Raw genomic sequence first — 22083 nt, 5'->3', positions numbered from 1 at the left:
GGTGACATGAAGCTAAGTGTTTTACCCAAGCCTTAAGTGTGCTAAGCACAGGTGGCCATATCAAGCAAGTTTTTAAACTTTTGGTGACCACAAATGATAAAGCCTCTATGGCTTATTTGAAGCAATGTTGATTTGAATTATATTATTAGCTTTGAATTCATTTATTAAATCCTATTTTGGCTATAGCATTATTTTTCTGCATTAATAACAAGCTAGTTGGCCATACAGGTACATAGGTTGTCTTGTCTCTTTAAAACTCCTTAGGGAAAGGATAACCACTATTTCAGATTTCACTTAAAGTATGAAGAAATCTCTTTTGATTTTTGTCACTTAGCACAACTGAGATGATTTTTTTTTTTTTTTTAATGGCAGATTAAAAATATTTCCTCCCCCCCACATTGTGACATGAGGATGTCCTGTTGGACTGACTGCCCGCTGCCTAGGAATTGAGAGTGATACATCAGATTTCCTGACTGTTTCAAAGGAAGGCAGTAGCTAGCTCCAAAACATTTTGCTGACAATCCTTATCTTATCAAATCCCTGTGAGCTACCCACCTAGCTTCTCCACTGTGGTCCAAAGAGCTCTGACTCTTGGCTCTCTTAGTTTTGCCTACCTGTTGCATCATAACATTAGCCCAGTTCTTTGTTGAGATCCAGAGTTTCTGCTGCTTATGTCCTGCTGCTGGCCACATACATTCTGTGAAGGAAGAACTCTTGTGGTAGTCTGTACCTTAGATTTTTATAAAAGCAGTCTGTGTGTGAAAGATTCTCTGTTTGGTCGGGACATCTTTATGAATAGTTTTCTTTCTTAAATCAAAAGAGATCAGATCCCTCCAGATGCTGGTATGTTATGTTGGCTCTTTCATCTCGCCAATAACAGCGGCCTTGCTTGACTGCTGCTTCCGTCCCCTGTCAGCGAAGCAGTTCTGTGTATCGGCTGTAGCATCAAACAGGAGATGCCTGCATGGATGATGACTCTCGTTCCATATTGTTGCACTGCGTGCCTTGTGTATGGGACACTTTGCTGTTGTTGCTCTTGACCAGCTAAAGCAAAATTGTGTATGTTGAATGTGTTTAGGTAGTTATTCTGGACAGGACCAGGTTAATTGTGCTCTTGGACAAACTGTTATTTTTGGAGGAACAATGAAAAAACATTTAATGGATATTCTCATGGAGGTATGTAAATGGATCTCAGATGTAGTTATATCTGTAATATATAAGACCAAAAAGCTCCTCCTGGACTTAAATCTCACATCTGTAGTCACTCTGAAATTAGAGCTGCATAGACTGCTGATATAAAGTTCAGTCTCATCTCTTGCTGTGTGTTGTAAAGGCATCCAGATCTGTTAAAATTTGTAATAGGGCACTCTACCATTAGCTATTAAATAGGACAAATCTGCCCACACACAGGGTTTTCTTATGATAAACACCATAGACTCATGCTGGCCCTGAGAAGCAGTCTGTGTTCTTTCCCTCTCATACGTGATCGCTGGTCATAAAGGTCATGAAAGCCAAGTTATGTGAATGCCAGACTAGACGGGGTTTATATGAATGTATTTGACTGGAATTTGGTGAGCAGTGAAATACAGGAAAGACATTTGTTTCTTTTTGTGTTTGCATTAGCTCAGAACAGAATGCAAAAAGTAAGCATCCACCGAAACATCTGAAGGCTGACCAGTGCAATCTAAAGCCTCACAAGAGTATCGGCTGAATTAAGAGGTTTACTGAATAGTGAAAAGGACAGAATAATTATTCTGCACAATCCCATAACATTTTTTTATCCTTGCTAAGCCTATTCTTCCATGAGATGTAGAATTTCAGGGTATGACACCATAACCCATCATCTTAATCTAGTTAAATAAAGCACAAAAATAGTGAAGATACCTTTCAGCAGACGTTACTTATCCTCTTTTCGTGGATTTTGAGGTGAGATGGTAAATCACCAAAACTTCTGCTCATTTAAAAGGGAGTTTCATGATGTACAGACAGCTCTGATGAGCAATTTGTGTGGAAAAACTGTATGTCAGGGCCCCCACAAACTGCATGCAGCTCATCTTTGTTCTGTTTATAAGTCGATTAAGGCCCCCCCCGGAAAAGTGATGAGGCAAAAGACGTGTCCATAGAGGAATATTGTTTACGGTGGATCCTGACCTATCTCCTGTTGGCCTCAGTAAGCCTATAGAACTTGGCATCTTCGGGGTAGAAGTGTGTGTTTTTTGCATATGCCTTCATGTATTTTTGATGAAAGTTTAGCACCGTGGATCTTTGACCCTGAGTGGGGACTCTGAACCTTCTTTTATAGTTATTAAATATTAATTATATGCTATCATTTTTGTCTTTGCTAAAAGGCTAGGCAATTGTTCTTGCATTTTTAATTAGGAGATAGAGTATAATAGACTAGAGACTTGGGTTCTTAAATGTGGTGGTTTATGTTGTGTGTAAAAATTTCCAAAATAAAAACAAACCCAAAGCCTTAACAATATTCCTTTTAATTTTAAGCTTTCCAGTAAAAGATGTGCTTCATGCAATTCTTGACATGTATCATAGATACACTTCTCTGTGGTGTCACCAGCATACCATGTACAAGTTCCATTCTTAGTCACTTGAGAATGCTAAAAGCTTTGAAGCTTTTAGTGCTATTAGCTTGTATGCCTAGTCATTGCATACAAGTCTGTGGTTTATCTTTTCAAGTTCAAGCAGTTTTTAATAATGAAAATGAATACCTCCTTTCCTCCCCCCTCCCCTTGCTCTGTCTCCACAGATATAAAGAGGTTAGCTGAAAAGGAAGACTGGGTTGTTGACAATGAAGGTTTGACATCGTTGGTGGGTATATTTGTGTGTCTTGTAGGCACTTTCTTCGCTGGATTTTTTTTTTTTTTGCAAGTGTAATGAAACCAGCTTCTATACTCTCCAAAACTTTGGACTTTGTCTATATATGTACATACTGGTACAGACAGTTCTATAACAACAAAAAACAGGATACAGATAAAAAATACATTTTTTTTTTCCAGATGGTTACTTACTTACGGTGCTCCTAACAGATCCTGTCACCAAACATAAAGAACACTTCTTCCTTTTCCAAGATTTTTATTTGTATTTCTTAAACTACTATGTCTGAAGTAACTTTAAGTGATAGTGGTAGTACGAGACAGCAATATTTTCAAAGTTGCAGAAGAAAATGTAAAGTTAGTAATACAATAATGTAACAAGGATAATCACAGAGAAAGTTATTTTGATATTTTATAAGGGAGGGTACTCAAAAAAAAAAAAAGGCGCTTTGCAGACTTGTGCCGTGTATTAGTAGACAAAAATAAATAAGAATTGATCATCAAGATATGTAGCATGGCTTTCTGCCTTAAGTAGGGTTTTTTTAAATGGATCAGTAGAATTACTACTGACCTTTAGTATAATTTTGCTGAGATAAACAATAACTTTCATTGTTAAGCATCTTATTTTAGGGATGATTTACTGAAGTAAAAAATTATTTTTGAGGTCACAAGAAGTTCAGTTCACATCAAGTGCTTTATCACTTAGTAGGCACACTACCATGGAATTGGTCTGTAGCTAAATAAATAGGTCACTTACATGTTATAATGAGAAATTGAACTGAAAAACAACTAATTTAGGAGATTGTTTGTGTGTAGGCAACAAATGACTTGAAACCAGATTCAGATAAATTAGTGAGATGCTTTCTGGAAATAAACAGTAATGAGTAATGCCTAAAACACAGCAAGCATGTTGTAGGTGTGACTTAAAAACAATCTGCGAAAGCAGAAAGGGCCTGTGGGAGGGAGAGTCACTTTGTGTGTATTATCTAAGAGAACGCTCCACAGACTCTTTAGTTTTTTCTTATTTGCTTCTATAAATACGTGTTTGAAGTTGAGTAGGAGGGTATTAAGCAATCACAATATACGCATTGTAGGAAGGAGTGTTGTTGGGCAATTGTAGTATTGTAACCAAATCTACAGCTTCAGGTCTTGGTTTCAGTTGATGCTGACTTGGGCAAGTCCCTTAACTTCTGGTTTTCACTACTCATCTGTAAAATGGAAGGAGGAGGAAGGATGTTCCACAAACGTTTCTGTTCCTTTATGTTTTTGCTGTATCCTAACCCATCTTTGTTTAAAAATGCTTATTTTGTTTGTTTATGTCAAAATCACCCATGAATTCCTTGTTTACAGCACTTCCCTAGGTACCTTTTGAGGCTGTGGTTGAGACATGCCGAATTTTAGTGGTGGCAGTTGTCTCTGTTTTGTCATAGCAAAGTTATTTATCTACTGAAGTAGAGCTTGTTGTGGTGATATTATAACAAAAATTAACCAGTATTAACAAGGGCCAGACAGTCTCTTTGGGGACACATTAGGGTTTAAATAAATCTTTTATTTCAAGTTTGTAGGAAATACTGGTTGATAAGCACTTCAGCATTTAGATTCCAGGTAAAAAATACAGTAAGACACAGAACCAACTTTCCTGTTTCATAATATCCAAAGAATAATGTATCTGAACAGCTTTCTTCTCCTGAGCTGTGATGTTTTATTGTGTGGAAACAAAAACACAAGAGCAGCACTTCACTTCTGTTCTTTTTCTTACAAGCCAGTCCAAAAATAATACAGATTGTTTTAGTGGCTTTTTTTCAGGATTTTCAGGTTGCTGTGCAGGCATCATTTTCACGACCCACCTCCACCCCAGCATTTACAGAAATAAGTTACCCTTAAGCCTGAAGTTGGTGACATGTCATAAACTATCTGCTGGATGAAAAACAGGTTCACATGGCTTAGGAGCCTTTTTGTCCACCTCCTTGACCCAAATCCAATAGCATAATGTCCCTCCTTCCTAGAGCACTGACACTTCTCTGCTTCGGGCACAAGAGCTTCCTGCCTAATACCAGCAGGCAGCCTCATTAAAAAAAGTGTGACTTAACAGGGAAGAGAGAAAGACAAGGAAAAACTGACTAATGACTTTTGTACTGTGAACTCGTTTGCACTTTCAGAGTGAAATTGATACATGCATTAAGACATTAGTACTCCAGGTTTGGAAACCTGAAGGTAAACCTGCCCCAGAAAACCAGTTTCCTCCATCGGAAAGCAGTTTCAATACACTTTTCTTGGAAACATTTTGTTGAAATAAGATGCAGAAATATAAGATTTTCCAGTTGAAATTCTATGCCAACTTAGATTCATGGGGGGAGCAGGGAGGGTCTCACAGGCATCTGTAATGTAATTGTGAATATATGCTACCACAAGTAAGTTATAAAAATCTTTTGTGACTCTTTTAGAGGAGGCTGTTTGGTGTAGGAGTCTCTCAATCAGATTAAAAAATTGTATGTTGATCTATGGTAATGATTTTATAGAGAAGTACAAAAGTGCATCACTACAAAGGGTTCTTCTGGTAATACGTGAGTTGTGACTTTTTTTTCTCATTATTTGGGATAATTTGGAAATGAAGAGCTTACTGTATGGCATAGAAGTTTTTATATATTTGTGTAGTATATATTTGACATGCTTATCTAAAGCTAACAAGTCATTTTCCTTTCAGCCATCCCAATTTGAACAGTGCATTATCCATTCCTTGCAATCTCTTAAAACTGTGCTGGACTGCAAACCTGGAGAGGCCAGTGTAAGTTTTGATTTGTGCTTTTATTTTCATTCTTTTTATGAGAATGATACAAGGGTATAACTTTCTCTATTATTTCCCATGTACATCCTTTTCCCTGCTGCCAGCTTTTAGAATTCTGTTCTTTTGTTTCCTTTGTTGGGGTAACTGTGTGTACGGAGCATGTTGGACCCATATTTAAATATTTAAACCTGTTCTTTTGAAAAAATGCTGCTAATATAACTTTAAGATAGCAGGAGATGTGACTTTGTTTATGGGGTGAGTGGGGGAGGAGGTAAGGGAGGCCATTCCTAGGAGTTACTCATCACTCAAGTGTTGCATCCAAACTTACTTGCAGAACTTTAAATTCAGCTTTTTACTTCCGTAAACTTTATTCTAAACTGGGAGACCTGATTGTGCCCATCCACTTAGTACCTTGAGACCCTGATTGGTTGTGGTACTGATGTTTTCTTTCAGGCTTCAGTGATCTAAGGAAGTTTAACACTTTTTTCCAAAGTCCCTTGGGCCCCTCTGCTATGGGAATTGTTTCTCTCCTCTCCCTTATTAATTTTTACAGCTATCTTGTCTAGTTTCTTCATGAACGTTATTCAACAGAATCTACAGTGCGTGATGAATCCTCCTTGTTAGGGTGCAAAGATCTTTGAATATCCTGGGAGCTTTTGCTGCAATTATTAGGACTTCTTTCCTTTTAGTATGTTGTCTCCTCATGCTTGTCAGACTCTTTATTGGAACTTGTATACTCTCTCCCCATTTTTAGGGCGGAGGAAAAAATGAAACTGATCATGAGAAAGCAGTGTCCCAGCAGCCATTCCTATAATTTTATCACCTCTTTAGGGATAGGTTACACAGGCCTTTCTTGAGAATGAGGCCAGGTGAAGCTGTTCCGCTGAAATAATATGGTTTCATCTTCAGGTTTTCCAGCAGCAGAAAACACAGGAGGATGTGTGCCAGCTAAGCATTGGGATCATGCAGGTAACATTGAAGTATGATATTTTTGAACTCGGCTGATCGACAAAAATGTATGCTTTGTACCTTGCCCACCTCCCAAAAGGTGGCTTAACTTGATGGCTTTTATTCCTCTGATGCACTCTGGGATCCTGAGAAATATTTGACTTTAAAAGTATGTAGAGATTACTGGCTAAATCTGATGATATCAAATCCTCAGAGAGTGGGTAAGTGACATATTCAAGTATTTTACTGATTGTGGCTGTTGAAGATTTTACTGATGATTAGGAGACACTTGCTGAGCCGATGTCGTCTAGCATTAATATACTGCAGTAAAAGCAGCAGTGCTGATCTTCATCAGCTGAGGATCTAGCTTTTACATTTTGTACCAGAAACCAATATTCTTAGTAACAAAATCTGAGGGTTTTTAATGTATTTGGAATTTTAGGCTTTTGAACCATTTTTGTAGTCTTCTCAAATAAGAAATCATGAGCCAAAGCACCCAAAAAAAAAAAAAAAAGGATTTTTGTGATGCTTCTGTGGTACTTGCTTGGGATCAACTGTTCAGGTTGAACATTTGAAAACTGTTGCCAATGCCGCCTTTTCAAATCGGCAGATTATCGCTGCGTAATTTCAGCCATGCACGATGAGAATCGCCTCGCAGGATTAAAAACTCTGTTCTGCCACAAGTGAACAGTGATGCATATAAAACTGAAAATACTTATTCAAAAGGTGTAACTAAAATGTTACTGTATTAATGTATGTACGGTTTAAGGTAAAGAAGGATGATGATGATTGTTCTGCTTCTATTGTCTGTAGTAAAAATAAATTTAAGAAATTTTTTTAGTTCTGGCAGAAAATGTGGATCTTGCTTTAATTGTTTCTTAGGTCTTTATAGACTGTTTGGAACAACTGAGCACTAAACCTGATGGTGATATAGATACTGCACAGTAAGTTAAATATGACTTAAGTGTAGTGTTCTGAAATTGTGGGTGCAAGTCTCAAATTTCAGTGGTAGTGTGCTTTTATCATCTCTAATATGTCATAGTTCTTGTGAATATTTTTGCCTCTGGTTAGTCATGCTTTGAAATGAGAGCAGACATTTTTTAGGCCGAACAATTGAGTGGCATCATGTAATAAATATTTTACAGGGTAATTAATATGGTATTAGCTATACCATTTTGTTCAGTGACAGGAGTTGTAGTGTGCTGTAGAAGCAGGTTATGTTGGTTTTGACATGCTCCTACATGGGATGAGTTGTCCTTGTCACTAATTAATATCTGCTCATGGAGAAACAGCCTCTGCCTTTTTTTGTTCCCTTCTATTTTGACTGATTCTATTGGTATTTCTTCTAAATTCTTGAGAGGTTGTTTGTTCCATAATTGCTCATGAGCCACTTCAAATTTTAGAGACCAAAACAAGTCAGAATACTCTGTGTTTCCAAGAGGAACAATCATTTCTTTGTGAAAAGCCAGAGACTTGGCAAATTCTGGTACCTGCAATATGCATTAGAAAAAGGCAATTTAACTAATGCCACTTTCTTTTTTACTATTGGGATTACTCTGTTGGCTGAATACAGGTAAAAACAAATCGCAATCTGTGGCAAACCAGAGAATTACAGAAAATGAAAATGCTTTCAGAAGGAAAGGTCTGAGTTAGAATACTACTGTCTGGACATCTTAAACCGAGCAGTGTGGGATGCATTATTATCTGGTGTGGTGGGGCTTGAAACAAGATTATAGTCTTTTCTTTTAGCTGTTTGTTTGAATCCATCATGTATCAGATAATTAAAATCACGATACTACCTACTTCTTAAACAATATTCTTAGTCTTTCAGTTGATGTTTCGTCTCCAGATTTGTTTGGAAGCATTCATGAAGACTCAAGTCTTTCTTCAGTAAGTTTGGCTTCTGTTTCTAAAAGCTGATATGAAACTTGCTACTTCTCAAAGTTACAGGAATGTGGTTCTTTTTGTAAACCACTGTTTGTTTATATCCTAGTATACTGTCTTAAAGTAACTAATGAAGGCATTCTTTGAAACTGGGTCCCCCTTAGAAACTAAAATGGCACCACTGAAGTCAGTGAAAATAACACTGATATTAAAACAGCTGAGGATTTGGCTTTTTGATCTATCACCCTGTTTTAAATGGTAAGAACTGTCTGATTATTAGTTACTTCTTAAAACCCATGAAGATACAGATATTCAGTAATGTCATTTTTCCCAAAAAAAATTACTGAGAGTAAGTATTAATTATTTACATGGCTTGTTTGGGTTTGGTTTTGTTTTTAAGAAATTGGCAAAAAAGTTGTTTAATGTAGTCGACACTGACTTTGGTTAATGTATTTTCTTCTTGTCCGGTCAGCTGATTGAAAAAATGTAGTTGTTCCCTGCAACAAACCTAGTGAGGACCTCTTGGGAAGTTAGTATTCCGTACAGGTTTTAAATGTTGTCAGGAGCCCAGCTTTGCCTCATTTACAAGAGCAGTAATTTTGCTACAATAAAGAATTTCAGATTACCACATCAGGCCAAGTTTCTGAAGTGCAGACTATAATAATAATGGTTTTATATAATTTTATTATTGCAACACGTAGACTTTCATATTATTGACAAAGTAACTGCTTGTGGCTGTTCTGGACTTCGTCCCATATGTCATAGGTATGAATGTTTAAATAAGAAAAAATCAATGATTTCTGACACTCTGGAAACCAAACATTGTCATCTTATCTTTTTTTCTGTAACTCACAGAACACTTTATCTTCTTTTTCCTGATTGAGTAATGAGAACAGAGAAAGTGAGTGACCAGAGTAAGATTTATCACTATTTTTAAAAAGCTCATTTTTTGAATAGTTTATATACAAAATGATTATAATATAAAGTAGGAGGCAACTGCCACTAGTTGTCATATTACTGAAATGCAAAACTGTCAGTAATTCTTCTGGTTCTGAAAACCAACACCATTTTTAAACACATCTGTAGTATTATGATGATTACATTACCAAATAAATTTGTTTTCAAAATATTTGCTGCTCCTGATTTTGAACAATTATCTGAGGTAGAAAAATGTTTTCCCAGTGGAGGAAGGAGAGGGGCAGAGAGAAGACCAAGTCTATTTAAATACTAGTTTTCTTGTTTGGTTATTAGTTTCTTTGGAAACTAAACCTTGTTGCATCAAGGTCAGGAAAGGCAATCCTGTTATCTCAGCTCCATAATGTATTTGACTGTCTTGTAATTAAAAGAAATCATTGAAGAATAGAGGTAAATTGTAGCCACCTAGATTTTTTTCAAATTAACTGCTGATATTATATGATGTACTTCTGAACCATTAGTATTTTAGAATGGGTGAGTGCATTCATTCCATACCTGTTTTGCTTCCCTTGTTTCAGGCCAGCTTCATGTGGAAGTGAAGATCATCTTCAGTTACATTTTTTTGATGGTCATAATTCTTAGCATATTTCTTGAAACAAAGTAAAACCAGAAACAGCTTCCTGGAAAGCTGTCCATACCCAATTTTTGTCAAGAAGTCTTAACCACAGCTCTGTATTAGTCACAGCTATTCCAGTGAATGTTCCGGATCCCATAAGACAGAGCATACGTGTTCAATCATCATACCTGATATTCATTCAGTTCTTCGTGGTTTATTGACAAAAATATTTGTAAACTCCATTTATCAGCATGTTTATCACACACAGAGCCAGTGAAACACATTTACCGTATTGGTCATGCTGGTGTTTCTTTTTCTTAACTATTGTATTCTTTCTTCTCTTAACACAAATTTGTAGGAACAGAGGCTTTTAATTGCACTCAGCAACTGCTGTTACCTGGAACGTCATACCTTCCTAAACATAGCTGAACATTTTGAGAAACATGGCTTTCAAGGTGTTGAAAAAATAACTCAAGTAAGTGAAGGCGCTGGAACGAAGTATCATTGCTTGAAGGGAACAGTTTTTATTTGTTTTACTTTGTGTGGAAATCATTTATGTGTTCATATGACCTGACCAGGCCTCTTGGGAGAGTCTTCCGCTCATGAGTGGGACTCCAGGCATCAGCTGGACACAATAGCAGCAACAGTGATTGTATTTGTGTTCCTATAAGGCTTAAATAGCCGGCATAGAGAATTTGACCTCTTACTCAGGACTTGTGTGTTCAATGGCAAAGCTTATCAGATTTCTTAGTAAAGATGTTTAATGTCACTGTGTTTTCTTAATGCAGAGGATAAAAGATCATTATCTCAGAAATGTATTTGATAAATTATTTCAACTGGCAATCTGCGTTGCTGATAGCTGTTGTTCATAAACTAGTTCAGGGTTTTTTGTTGTGTTTTTTGTTGGGGTTTGGGTTGGGTGTTTTTTTTTTTTTCAAAGAACGAAAATGTCAAAGTGGGCGGCAGTAGCTGTCTCATTTTCCTGCCTTTTTGTAAAGATTAATCATTTTTTATGAGAAATGTTGTGACTTAATCCTTAGGACCATAAAGCTAGTTTATTTCCAGAAATATTTGTTGGTTGGAAGTAAAATATTATCTTTTACAGATGACTCGATATAGAGTACAATATTTCACTCAAACTGATGTTTCTGCTATATAGTACATCCTTAGTCTTGTTCTCCCTCAGTGTTGTTTGAATTTCTGTGGCTGAAATAATTTTGAATATCATTTAAACGGGGTTGATATGACTTTTATGGTAGTACAGTATACAAAATTACTCTGGATATTGCCATTCTTTGCTGCTGAGACAACTGAGAGTTGAGCTAGGTGCTGTTAGTGTTGTCTGTATAAGCAAGACAGACATCTGTTATATAGTCAACGTTGTCTTATACAATCGGATCAAAGTATTTCTGTTAAGTCTGATAGGTTTATAAATGACAAAATTTGAGTGTTGAAGTTGCACATTAATTTCAAATCTGTGTTAACCCTTTGAAAGTGCTGACTGCTGCGGTCCTGAATATATGAGACACGTCAATCAGTAATTCAAGCTGGGAGTATTTGGATAATTAGATGGTCAGCTTAAGAAGGAAGGTTTTCAACCCATTAATCTTAAGAGAAGCTAGAAGCCCACAGTTTGGGGGGATTGATTGTTTCAGGTTTTTGTTCCGTCACCTAAATTTCTGTAAGTTTCTTTATTTAACTATTCATTAGATAAAAAATTTACAATAAAGAATTGACAAATGGAGAAGACTGAAACAAAACTATACTTTTAAATTCTGTTAGCTTTATAAATTGAATTTTAAAGTGAATTTTGTAGTGTATATTGGTAAAAACTACCTATTGTTTTGGTTGGGTGTTTAAAATTACCTTTGTTAGAGGGGAAATCATTATTATCTATTATGCTGAAAATACAGAACTCATGGGAAACAAGAAAGCTTCCTTACATTCTTCAGTAATTTCTATTTTCTTTTTCTACCAGTGCAAATACGGAGTTACATAAAATGGCCAAATTTTACACTCTGCTTTAGCACCAGCCATCTTGGCACATACTTAGGGTAATTACTTACCAGTAATTAAATATAATTTCTACATAACTCTTAAGTGGCTTTCTGTGAAGAATCTTTAATTCAACTTTCCCTCATCTGTTTAGTCAGGTGGTAAAAAAATTATGTATCCCATAATACTCATCCTAGCTTTATTGATTAAGCATCTGAATAAAATTGTTTCCACAGTCTTGATACCTAGATAAGGTAGAAGGGTTACAAAGATAGAGACTCAAAATGGCTTTAATAAAAAAATTGAAAAATCTAGTTACAGGGAAGTCCACAGCAGAAAGATTAAAAAAAAAAAAAGTGCATTTTCATAGCATTTACCCCACTTGAGAGTCAGTAAAATGGATATACACAACAGAGGTTGTGGAGGACTTCTATTCAGCTTCACTCCCCCATTCTGGGCTTGAAATAAGATTGACATGAATTGTTCATTCTTTCTTTTAATCTTTCCACCAGCTGAAAAACAAGGGTGCCCACCACTATCTTCAATTATGCATTGAACTTTAAACAGTTTGAGTAGGGCTTGCGTGAAAGAAAAAACTTGCACTGAATGTGATCTTTTTTATTGTATGACTGCAGAAGTGGAAGGTGGAATTACTTAGTTCTGAAACACTTTTAAGGACAACGGAAGCTGTTGTTTCACAGATTATTTGAATGGGGGGCATGTTTGCAGGGGCTTCCCACTGGAGCTTGAACATTATTTTTCCCACTAGTTCAAACCTAAATAGGAATGGTCTAAAGATAGTTATTCTCCCTAATCATAAGAAGTTGAAGTGACGAATGTCTTGAGACACATTCCAGGTTTACGTTCCTGTGAGTCTGTGTAAGGGGAAAAAGAGGGTTTAGTGAGATTTTTGTACTTTTTTTTTAGTGTGTTCTTTTTCAAGTCTGGAGTGTCAACAGGCTGTTGGGTAGAAGGGAAATAAGAAGAAAATGGCCTTAATCTTCTCCTGGGACCAAATTCTCAGTGCCTCATGAAAATCCTGTCTTTGGGATATACAACCTCTTGTGTCAAATTAAAGGAGGTTCATCAGATAGAAAAGCAGGAAAATGGTAGTGTCTCTTGGCTCTGAGCATCATCTTCACCATCTCAACTTTCCTGAATCCAGCAACAACTTTGACCTCAATAATACCTCTCATTTCCATTGCTCTTATTATCTCATTCCTGAAGGCTTATCTCTCTTACCTATTCCTTACTCAGATATCGCAGTTCCCTTTAGCACGCCTATACTGTTAAGAGAAGAAGGGAACCCAGTTTAGAGGCATCCCTGCAGTGAATAACCTTCATCCCTTATTCTGCAGCTTGCAGCATTAAATCTTTTGTCTTTCACAGAGAAAGGAGTGATGCAGAGTTGGTATTATTCAAAGTGAATTCCCACTTTGTTCTGGAGTCTTGCCTCCTTCCTCACTTCTAAACCCCTTTGCTTCTGGAAATTCTCATATATATATATATATGTGTGTGTGTGTATGTGTATATATATATATGTGTGTATATGCTTTTTTCCCCCGATGGTTGAGGAAAATAAGTAATAGTTCAAAAACTTTACTTTGCTATCTCTTAAGCTCTTGCTTATAAACATAAATACATTTACGCAGAAGTCACATGATACTTTCAGCATATTTTCTTTGCATTTAGCATCCATTACCATGCTAAAATACTTTCAACTTTAACATTATGCTCTGTGTTCCAGAGTTGTTTTAGAAGCCACAGTTAGAAGGGGTACCTATGTTTAATAAAAGTCTTATTTCAAATTTGAAGTTGTTCAGATACACTGGGAAAATTGTGTATATCCGTTTAGCTTTCAGTGAGGCTAAGTTCTGTGAATTACTAAAAATTACGTAGAGAGCTGTTAAAAAAAAATCTGCAGATGCTTGTGATCTGCAGCTTAGACAATTTTGTATGGTGATGCCTTGAAGTAAAAGGGGAACTTCACATGTACGGTTTCAGAAGGCAGAGTCCTAAATAAATCTATGTATTGCTCAAGTATAGAGCAGATAGGAAAAATTGTAATATTACAATTGGTAGATTTTAAGTATTACAGTAAAATATCCATGTTTCAGGATGGCAATTATTATGGGCATATCTTAAAGTATTGTCAAAATTCAGTTGTTTAGTTGGTGTAAGATCAGGACTTTCTGACAGGCAGGAAAAAAACATCATGTTGTTAGGCAGTTACGGAGTGACCTGGCTTCTTCAGCATTTCTTGGACCTTTCCCCAAAATGTCTGTTGCTGGAAACTAAAAAAAAAAAAAAAACCAAACCCACAAACAAACAAACCCCACCAAAACACAACCAAAAAACCACCCAACCATGCCATCCCAAAAAGAATGTACTGGGTAAGATGGACAGATAATATGGAAGTTGTTCTTTTTTTTATTATGTAACTATGGCTTGAAATGTCTAAGTAATTACTACTCTGTACAAAAAGTTAAAGATGACATGATGTAACTTTTTGGGTATGTGATTTAATTCTTGTAATTAATGACTATTATGTTCTTTCTATTTCCTTTGTTGTTTTGTTTTTTAGGTTAGTATGGAATCCTTGAAAGAGCTGGATCAAAGACTCTTTGAAATGTACATTGAATTCAAGGCAGATCCGATAGTTGGGTCATTAGAAACTGGCATTTATGCAGGATATTTTGATTGGAAAGATTGTCTGGTTCCAGCAGGTAAATATCTGCTTATTAAACTCTGAAATTATTTTAGCAGTGATTGATAGGAGCTAAAATATACTGTACAATTATAAACTTTTTTCTAGTCTGTGTTTTTAACTTTTGACAAGTTCTTATAATAAGTTCGTTCTCATATACTTTACTTAATTCCTAAATCATTTTTCAAATACCCCCAAATTATTAAAGCAGCTTTTATAATTGATAATCTCTTTAATACTTGTTTTTTGTGATTATTTTGCTTCATTGCTTATGTATAATAGGAAGAATTATAAAAGACATCTTTGCTATTTTCTTACGAAATTCATTGAGATTGTTTGGTTTTTTTTTCCAAAGAATCTGGCCACTTTTGTAATAGATGTAATTACAGTTCTGAAAAGGTAAAATTATGGGAAAATGCATACTATAACAGTAGTTCACCAAAGAATGTTAAGCCATTGAAGAAGAGCAGGTATAAGCTCTTTAGAATGACTGAGATGTTAGTCATTATTTAGGTAGTTTAAGAGCCTCTGTTCTAAGGAAGCATAATATAGATGAGTTTTTTTTAAGTAGTGAATACTGTACACTTCTTAACATTTAGGTCCTTTGAACATCTAATTTGTGACACATCTGACTCACTCACTGCATGAATGCCTGGTTAATACCAAATAGAAGTTAGTTGCAGTAATACGGTACATGGCATTTTGAAGGTGATCTTGTATTCATTTTTAGTAAATCAATGATTGACATGGCAATTTACTTTCTTGTTTTGATTGTTTCAGAGTTGTATATGGCAAGCTCAGTAGAAATTTTGTAGTACTTTAGAACTTGATAGGGAGTTAATTACAAGAAGCTTGCATGTAATCTGTGATCCGAGAGCTGCAGTGCTTGCTTACTGGGCTTTAAAAACACAAAGATCTTAGGGTTTATTGCTTTAAAGAAAAGTGTCTGTTCTATCTTCCACCACTGCCTTTGTGCTCAGAATATATGCTCTAATACAGTTAATAGCGGAAATAATTTAGATTTTAATCTTGCACATTCAAATTTGTATCTGAACAATACGTAACTTCTCATCATGTTTTAAGTATGCTTTTGCTTGGCATGTTTGCATTCCCACCAGCTAACAAAGAGAAAGAAATCATTGTGTCAGACTTCATATGTTCATTTCTTGATTTAGGGCATTGGGATCTACTTAGACTCACATTGCCTTCACAACTGTTCTGTAGTATTTTTTCATTTGAAGAGAATACTGAATTTCTGTTAGAGGTGTGCCTTAGTCTGCTTGCTGTCCAGTTTATTGTTGGTTTTATGTACTTTCTCTGCAACTTTTTATTGAAGCAAAGATGGTGGTTATTGGAGACTCCTTCAGGGCTACATAACAGAGTGTTGGCCAAGAGATGCCAATTTGAAGTAGTAAGAAAGTTGTTTGAGTTGGGTTTTTTTTGGTTAATCCCCAAGCTAGACATGCTTGGAGGGAACATATAGTCACTTCTTCCATGCTTTTCCACCTTAATAATCTGTCTTTCTCATCGATAAATTCTGTCAGATGTCCCCTGTTGGCCATTGGTATAAAAAAATGTAACTGAGCACCTTCAGTTTGTCTGCTTATAGCAATGATTAGTTGATCCTGAAAATATTTGGAGCTCTGAAGGTAACATTAGTAAGCGGCTGGGAAAGCTTCCCTCTTGGAAGAGGTAGAGGAACTTAAAAATTGAAAAGGATTGGGGAAAAAAATTCTCCACCTCCTCATGGGACATATGAGAATCTGACTTCTTTTCAGTATTCAATTAAAAAAAAAATCACCCAGCAACCATATAATTGGTTTTTTCCTATAAACTACTATTCACAAACAAAATTAAATTGTATGACAGAATTATAGTTCAGAAAATATACCATTAATTATTCTAAAAGATGCAGTTAGTACAGCATCTTTTCCTCTTAGAAAAACCCAAAACAAAGAAACAGAAAACCTGTACTTTACATTTTATCTCTAAGTACAGCACGCAGAGCATCTACTTTATTAAACTAAAATCGCGTACAGATGACTTGGAGTCACGCTGAGTCAAACGCACGGTTCGCTCAAGGATTTGCTGAAGATCAACACGTTGATTTGTTGAGGGGGAAAAAAAAGTATTTGTATGGTAGAAATTATCTGTTCTTCAGTACATTTATGACTGCAGAATTTAAAGATTTGGTTTGAGTCATTTGGCCCGTTTAGATCTTGACTTCTCTAGCCTTAATTTTTAAAAAGAAAAAAAAAAGTTGGCAATACGAAATATGTAGGCCTCAGTTGCGTACTGAGGCCTACATATTTTGAGTGGTACTGTCAGTGTTGCGTAAGTGAAGTTACTCCATGTTCCTTAATGGATACAATTATTCCTGATCACCAAGACTTAATAGTTTGGGCTGAAGTTTTTTTTATATGGTGTTTCTGCATTAGCTTTCAAATAGCACTAGCGATAGTATAAAGGCAGATTTTGACAAGAACAGTTCTCTTTTTGAAAGGAGAGGGAAAAAGCATCAATTTGCCCGTGTTTAAAAGATACAGTAAAAGGCAAACAGTTTCCCTGATACAGTCTGAAACTTTCAAGCATTCCATCTGGTGATTGAAAATCTGACCAGAATAGGGGCATTTTGATGCCACAGATAGAACTTTTGCTAAGGACATTTTTGAAAAATGTAAGTATAAGAATACTCAGGAATTGGTTACGAATAACATAAAGAATTTTATGATGATGAATTTCCCATGTGGCTAGTCCAGCTCAGAGCTTCAAGACTGCAACAGTTCCTGAACAAGTGCACCCATCAAGTACTACCACATATTCCTTTCTTGATGCTCCCCCTGCTGTTATCAAGCAGAATGAAGAAGCTGGAATCCTGAAGAAAATGCAGAGAACACTTGATCTGGACCATGGCAAAGATAATGCTTTTGGGAAGGTGGAGTTGTTCATGGGGTGAATACCAATGCCAGTGGATGATAAGGTGACAGCAAGCGAGGGAGCAGACTGCAAGGAAAAGCTTGTAGTAAAGACTGGTATCAAGCAATGGACAAAGTGGGAAGCTAGGGCTGGATGATTAAGGTAGACATGTAAATTAGAGTAGGATTTAGAAATAGGATTACACGGAAATGGATCCAAATGGATTATATAAACAGGAGACAGACTTGAAGTGCAAATGAAAGGGTGTAGAGATCTGATACTAGATCAGTGATCTTACCAGACGCTGCAGTGTAATGGCAGAAATCTGCTCAGTCTTGCACTTCTGTCTTCTAGGGATGACAGCCTATTAATGTTACCAATCACTTTCCGTGCAGAAAGTGCAGCTGACAAAAGTTATGTATATATTACTATATGCTTTAGTAGCACTACAGGCAATGCTACATGCTATATATAGGCAGTGCCACTGAGAAACACAATGGCCTAAATGTCTTAACGTTGCCAATGCCATCAATGTTGTTTCTTTTTTAGAATCAAGGTTACAAAAGTCAAGGTCTACAACATCAGCCAAATGACTCAAATCCATAAAAATCTGCTGTGCAGAAGTTACATATAGGTGTGGCCAATTCCGTTGTTGAGCCATATAGACCAATGCAGAAGGAGAATTTTCTGGTTTCCATTGTGATTTTTCTGTTTGCTTTCTGTTCAGTGACAGTAAAAATTAGGAAAAACAACACCAAGACAATCAATTATAATCCAATCTTTAAATAGTATCTTTTCCCACATGGGTATGCTTGACTTGCTTCATGAAATGTTTTGGAGATAAAAATGGGTTTTGTATTAAGTGGAACTGTTACAGTCAAAAATCTATCCTCAGTTGTTAGAGGTTTTGAGGACTGAAGCGTAATCTGGGACCGGAGGAAAATGTGGAGGCAGGATTCTGTCCCTGCCTCCATAGGGTTTTCTATGTCATGTTAATAACTCACTGGCATATTTTTGTCTTTAAAATGCTTTCTTTGAGTTCTGTCAATATGAACATTCATGCTTAATTTGACTGCCTAAAGTCTTGTAATGTATAGAATGAATATTCAGAAAAATGTTATCCAAAAACCTTGCCAATCTGTTTCTCACTGACAACTTTGCAGTCATCTGTCTGTAAGTATGGGGGACAGTACTTCCTTGAAATCATATAATTCATGAGGAAATCAAAGGGAAAATAGAGGAATGAGAAGAACTGTAATAAATGAACATTTCTGAAGGACAAATTGGAATGAAATTAAGAGTCCTCCCTTTTGAGCAAGCTTTGAAAAATAAGTAAAACTGCATTTTTATACCATATTTCTGTCAGTGTGGAAAAATCGTATGCCTAGGTGAGCAACACTTAGGCCATTGTCGTTTAATTATCAGTTATTTACTCATGCATATGTTTTTTGTTAGTTTTAAATATAAGGAAAGGCAAATTGTTTGCATGGGGCAAATTTTAATTTAGCCGATGTGCTAAAACTTTTATTGTTTACTTTTTCAACATAATGCTCTTTCCAATATGAAAGTTCTGAATTTCAGAAACAACTTGTGCACAATGTAATTATACATTTACCCCTTTATTTTGATCTAAGGTGTGACTGCTGGTGTTAGAAGGCAGTATTATTAACTTAATTAGATTTATTGTTAATAAGTAACTTTCATTTAAATTTTCATTTTAATTTCAGTGTCGGCTTCTGAGCCTTTACAACAGACTTCAGTTTTAACATGCAGCAACAATGAAATCTAGTTCGGTTCTTTATTTCTTGTTTGAAACATTGTTCTAATTTCATTTACAATATTAACAGAATTAAAAGAGATGAAAGGAATAATGGGAAACATAATGTTAATCAGTTGCTGAGTACGTTTTTAGGTATTTTTGAGTGTATATACTGGTCAGTCTGCTAGTTCAGCGTACAAGGTTTATTTGTGTTCCTTCTCTCTTTCAGTACTAGGTTGTGTTTTGTTGGCTTTTTTTTTTTTAATTCTATTTAAATGCATATATTTTGTCTTAGTCACCTGACAAAATTAGGTTCTGTGATGTCTTCTGGATTCCAGGCTTATAGGCTTTTGGAGGGTAAACAAGGTGGTTGCGTTACTCTCAATTTGGATAGAGAAGTTTTCTGTTTATGGAAGTTTGTGCAGTGCAAGAAAAAGTGGTATGTGGGAATTCAGTCTTTTAGATCATTAATGTGAGCTTTTGCATGCGCATGTCAATTTTTTTTTTTGCGGTCTAGCCAACATTCACCCAAAGCTCACAGCATACAGAGTTGCAGAGGCTAGTCTAACAGTCTTGTTAAAGTATGTGTCTTCCGAATTTCACTGGTGTGGTCAGAGCTATGACCTTATTGGCATCACGGAGATGTGGTGGAATGACTTCTATGACTGGAGCATTGGGATGCAAGGATACAGGCCCTTTAAGAAGGACAGGCAGGGGAGACGAGGAGGGGGTGCTGCCCTCTATGTCAATGACAGCTGGAGTGCAGGGAGCTCTGCCTGGGGATGGATGAGGAGCTGACCAAGAGCTTATGGGTCAGAATGAAAGGGAGGTCAGGGACAAGTGACATTATAGTGGGGGATGGGTGGATGAAAAAGGAACTCCTGGACAAACTCGGACACAAAAAGTAAGCCTACAGAGAGTGGAAGCTAGCTAGCTTCTGGGCTAGAATAGCTAGCCTAGGAAGAATACAGAGAAGTTGTCTGAGCAGCCAGGGATCAGGTTAGGAAAACTAAAGCCCTGAGAGAATCAAATGTGGCCAGGGATGTTGGGGGCAACAAGAAAAACTTCTGAAGGTACATTGGTGAGAAGAGGAAGTCTAGGGAAAATTTGGGCCCTCGCTGGAAGGAAACAGAAGACCTGGTTACGCAGGCTGTGGAGAAGGTTGAGGTACTAAACAACTTTTTTGCCTCAGTCTTCACCTGCAAGGGCTCAAGCCACACCGCCCAAGTCGCAGAGGGCAGGGACTGGGAAAATTAAGAACAACCCACTGTAGGAAAATATCAGGCTTGAGACCATCTAAGGAACTTGAAGGTGCACAAGACCACGGGACCTTATGAGATACATCTGTGGGTCCCAAGGGAACTGGTCGATGAAGTTGCTAAGCCACTATCCATCATATTTGAGAAATGGGGGTCTGGTGAAGTTCCCACTGACTGGAGAAGGAGGAAGATAACCTCCACTTTTAAAAAGGAAAAAAAGGAAGACTGGGGAACTACAGGCCAGTCAGTCTCACCTCTGTGCCTGGCAAGATCATGGAGCAGATCCTCCTGGAAACTATGCTGAGGCATAGAGGAAATGAGGAGGGGAGTGGTGATAGTAAACATGGCTTCACTAAGGGCAAACTGCCTGACAAATTTGTTGGCCTTCTGTGACAGGGTTAGAGCATTGGTGGATGAGGGGAAGAGTGACTGATGTCATCTACCTGGACTTGTGCAAAGCATTTGATGCTGTCCCTCATGACATCCTCGTCTCTAAATTGGAGAGAGACATATGCATTTGATGGGCGGACCACTCGGTGGATAAGGAACTGGCTGGATGGTCGCACTGACAGTTGTGGTCAACAGCTCTATGTCCAAGTGGAGACCAGTGATGAGTGGTGTTCTTCAGGGGTTGGGAATGGGACCGGCACTGTTCAACATCTTTGTCAGCAACATGGATGGTGGGATTGAGTGCACCCTCAGAAAGTTTGCCGCTGACACCAAGCTGTGTGGTGTGGTTGACATGCTGGAGGGAAGGGATGCCATCCAGAGGGACCCTGTCAGGCTGGAGAGGTGGGCCACTGCTAACCTCATGGAGTTCAACAAGGCCAAGTACAAGGTCCTGCACCTGGGTCGGGGCAATCCCAAGCACAAGTACAGGCTGTGCGGAGAATGGATAGAGAGCAGCCTTGAGGAGAAGGACTTGGGGGTACTGGTGGATGAAAAGCTGGACATGAGCCGGCAGTGTGCGCTGGCAGCCCAGAAAGCCAACCGTATCCTGGGCTGTATCCAGAGAAGTGTGGCCAGCAGGTTGAGGGAGGGGATTCTCCTCCTGTACTCTGCTCTCATGAGACCCCACCGGGAGTGCTGCGTCCAGCTCTGGGCTCCCTGGCATAAGGAGGACATAGACCTGTTCACTCGAGTCCAGAGGAGGGCCACGAAGATGCTCAGAGGGCTGGGGCATCTCTCCTATGAAGAAAGGCTGCAAGAACTGGGCTTGTTCAGCCTGGAGAAGGGAAGGCTCCTTATAGCAACCTTTCCAGTACCTGAAGGTGGAAAGCTGGCAGGACTTTTTACGAGGGCCTGTAGTGATAGGACAAGGGGTAATGGCTTTATATTGAAAGCAGGGAGATTTAGATTGTATATCAGGAAGAAATTCTTCCCGGAGAGGGTGGTGAGGCACTGGAACAGGTTGCCCAGAGAAGCTGTGGATGCCCCATCCCTGGAAGTGTTCAAGGCCAGGCTGGATGAG

The 22083-nt window shown here is 37.5% G+C and overlaps 1 protein-coding gene across 1 annotated transcript in view; it reads left to right on the top strand.

Moving 5' to 3' along the window:
- The window catches only part of EXOC2 (exocyst complex component 2), a 64109-nt gene that overhangs the window by 11645 nt on the left and 30381 nt on the right, over positions 1–22083 (top strand). The window contains exons 6-12 of the mRNA XM_010156572.1: positions 2762–2823; positions 5533–5613; positions 6523–6582; positions 7444–7505; positions 8385–8451; positions 10335–10451; positions 14556–14697. Of these exons, the coding sequence (XP_010154874.1) occupies positions 2762–2823; positions 5533–5613; positions 6523–6582; positions 7444–7505; positions 8385–8451; positions 10335–10451; positions 14556–14697 (591 nt within the window). The remainder of the gene's footprint in view (positions 1–2761; positions 2824–5532; positions 5614–6522; positions 6583–7443; positions 7506–8384; positions 8452–10334; positions 10452–14555; positions 14698–22083) is intronic.

The sequence above is a fragment of the Eurypyga helias genome, unplaced genomic scaffold (genome assembly GCF_000690775.1).
Source record: "Eurypyga helias isolate BGI_N326 unplaced genomic scaffold, ASM69077v1 scaffold10918, whole genome shotgun sequence".
In the NCBI taxonomy this organism is placed as follows: Eukaryota; Metazoa; Chordata; class Aves; order Eurypygiformes; family Eurypygidae; genus Eurypyga; species Eurypyga helias.
This window is presented reverse-complemented; position numbering and strand designations above follow the sequence as displayed.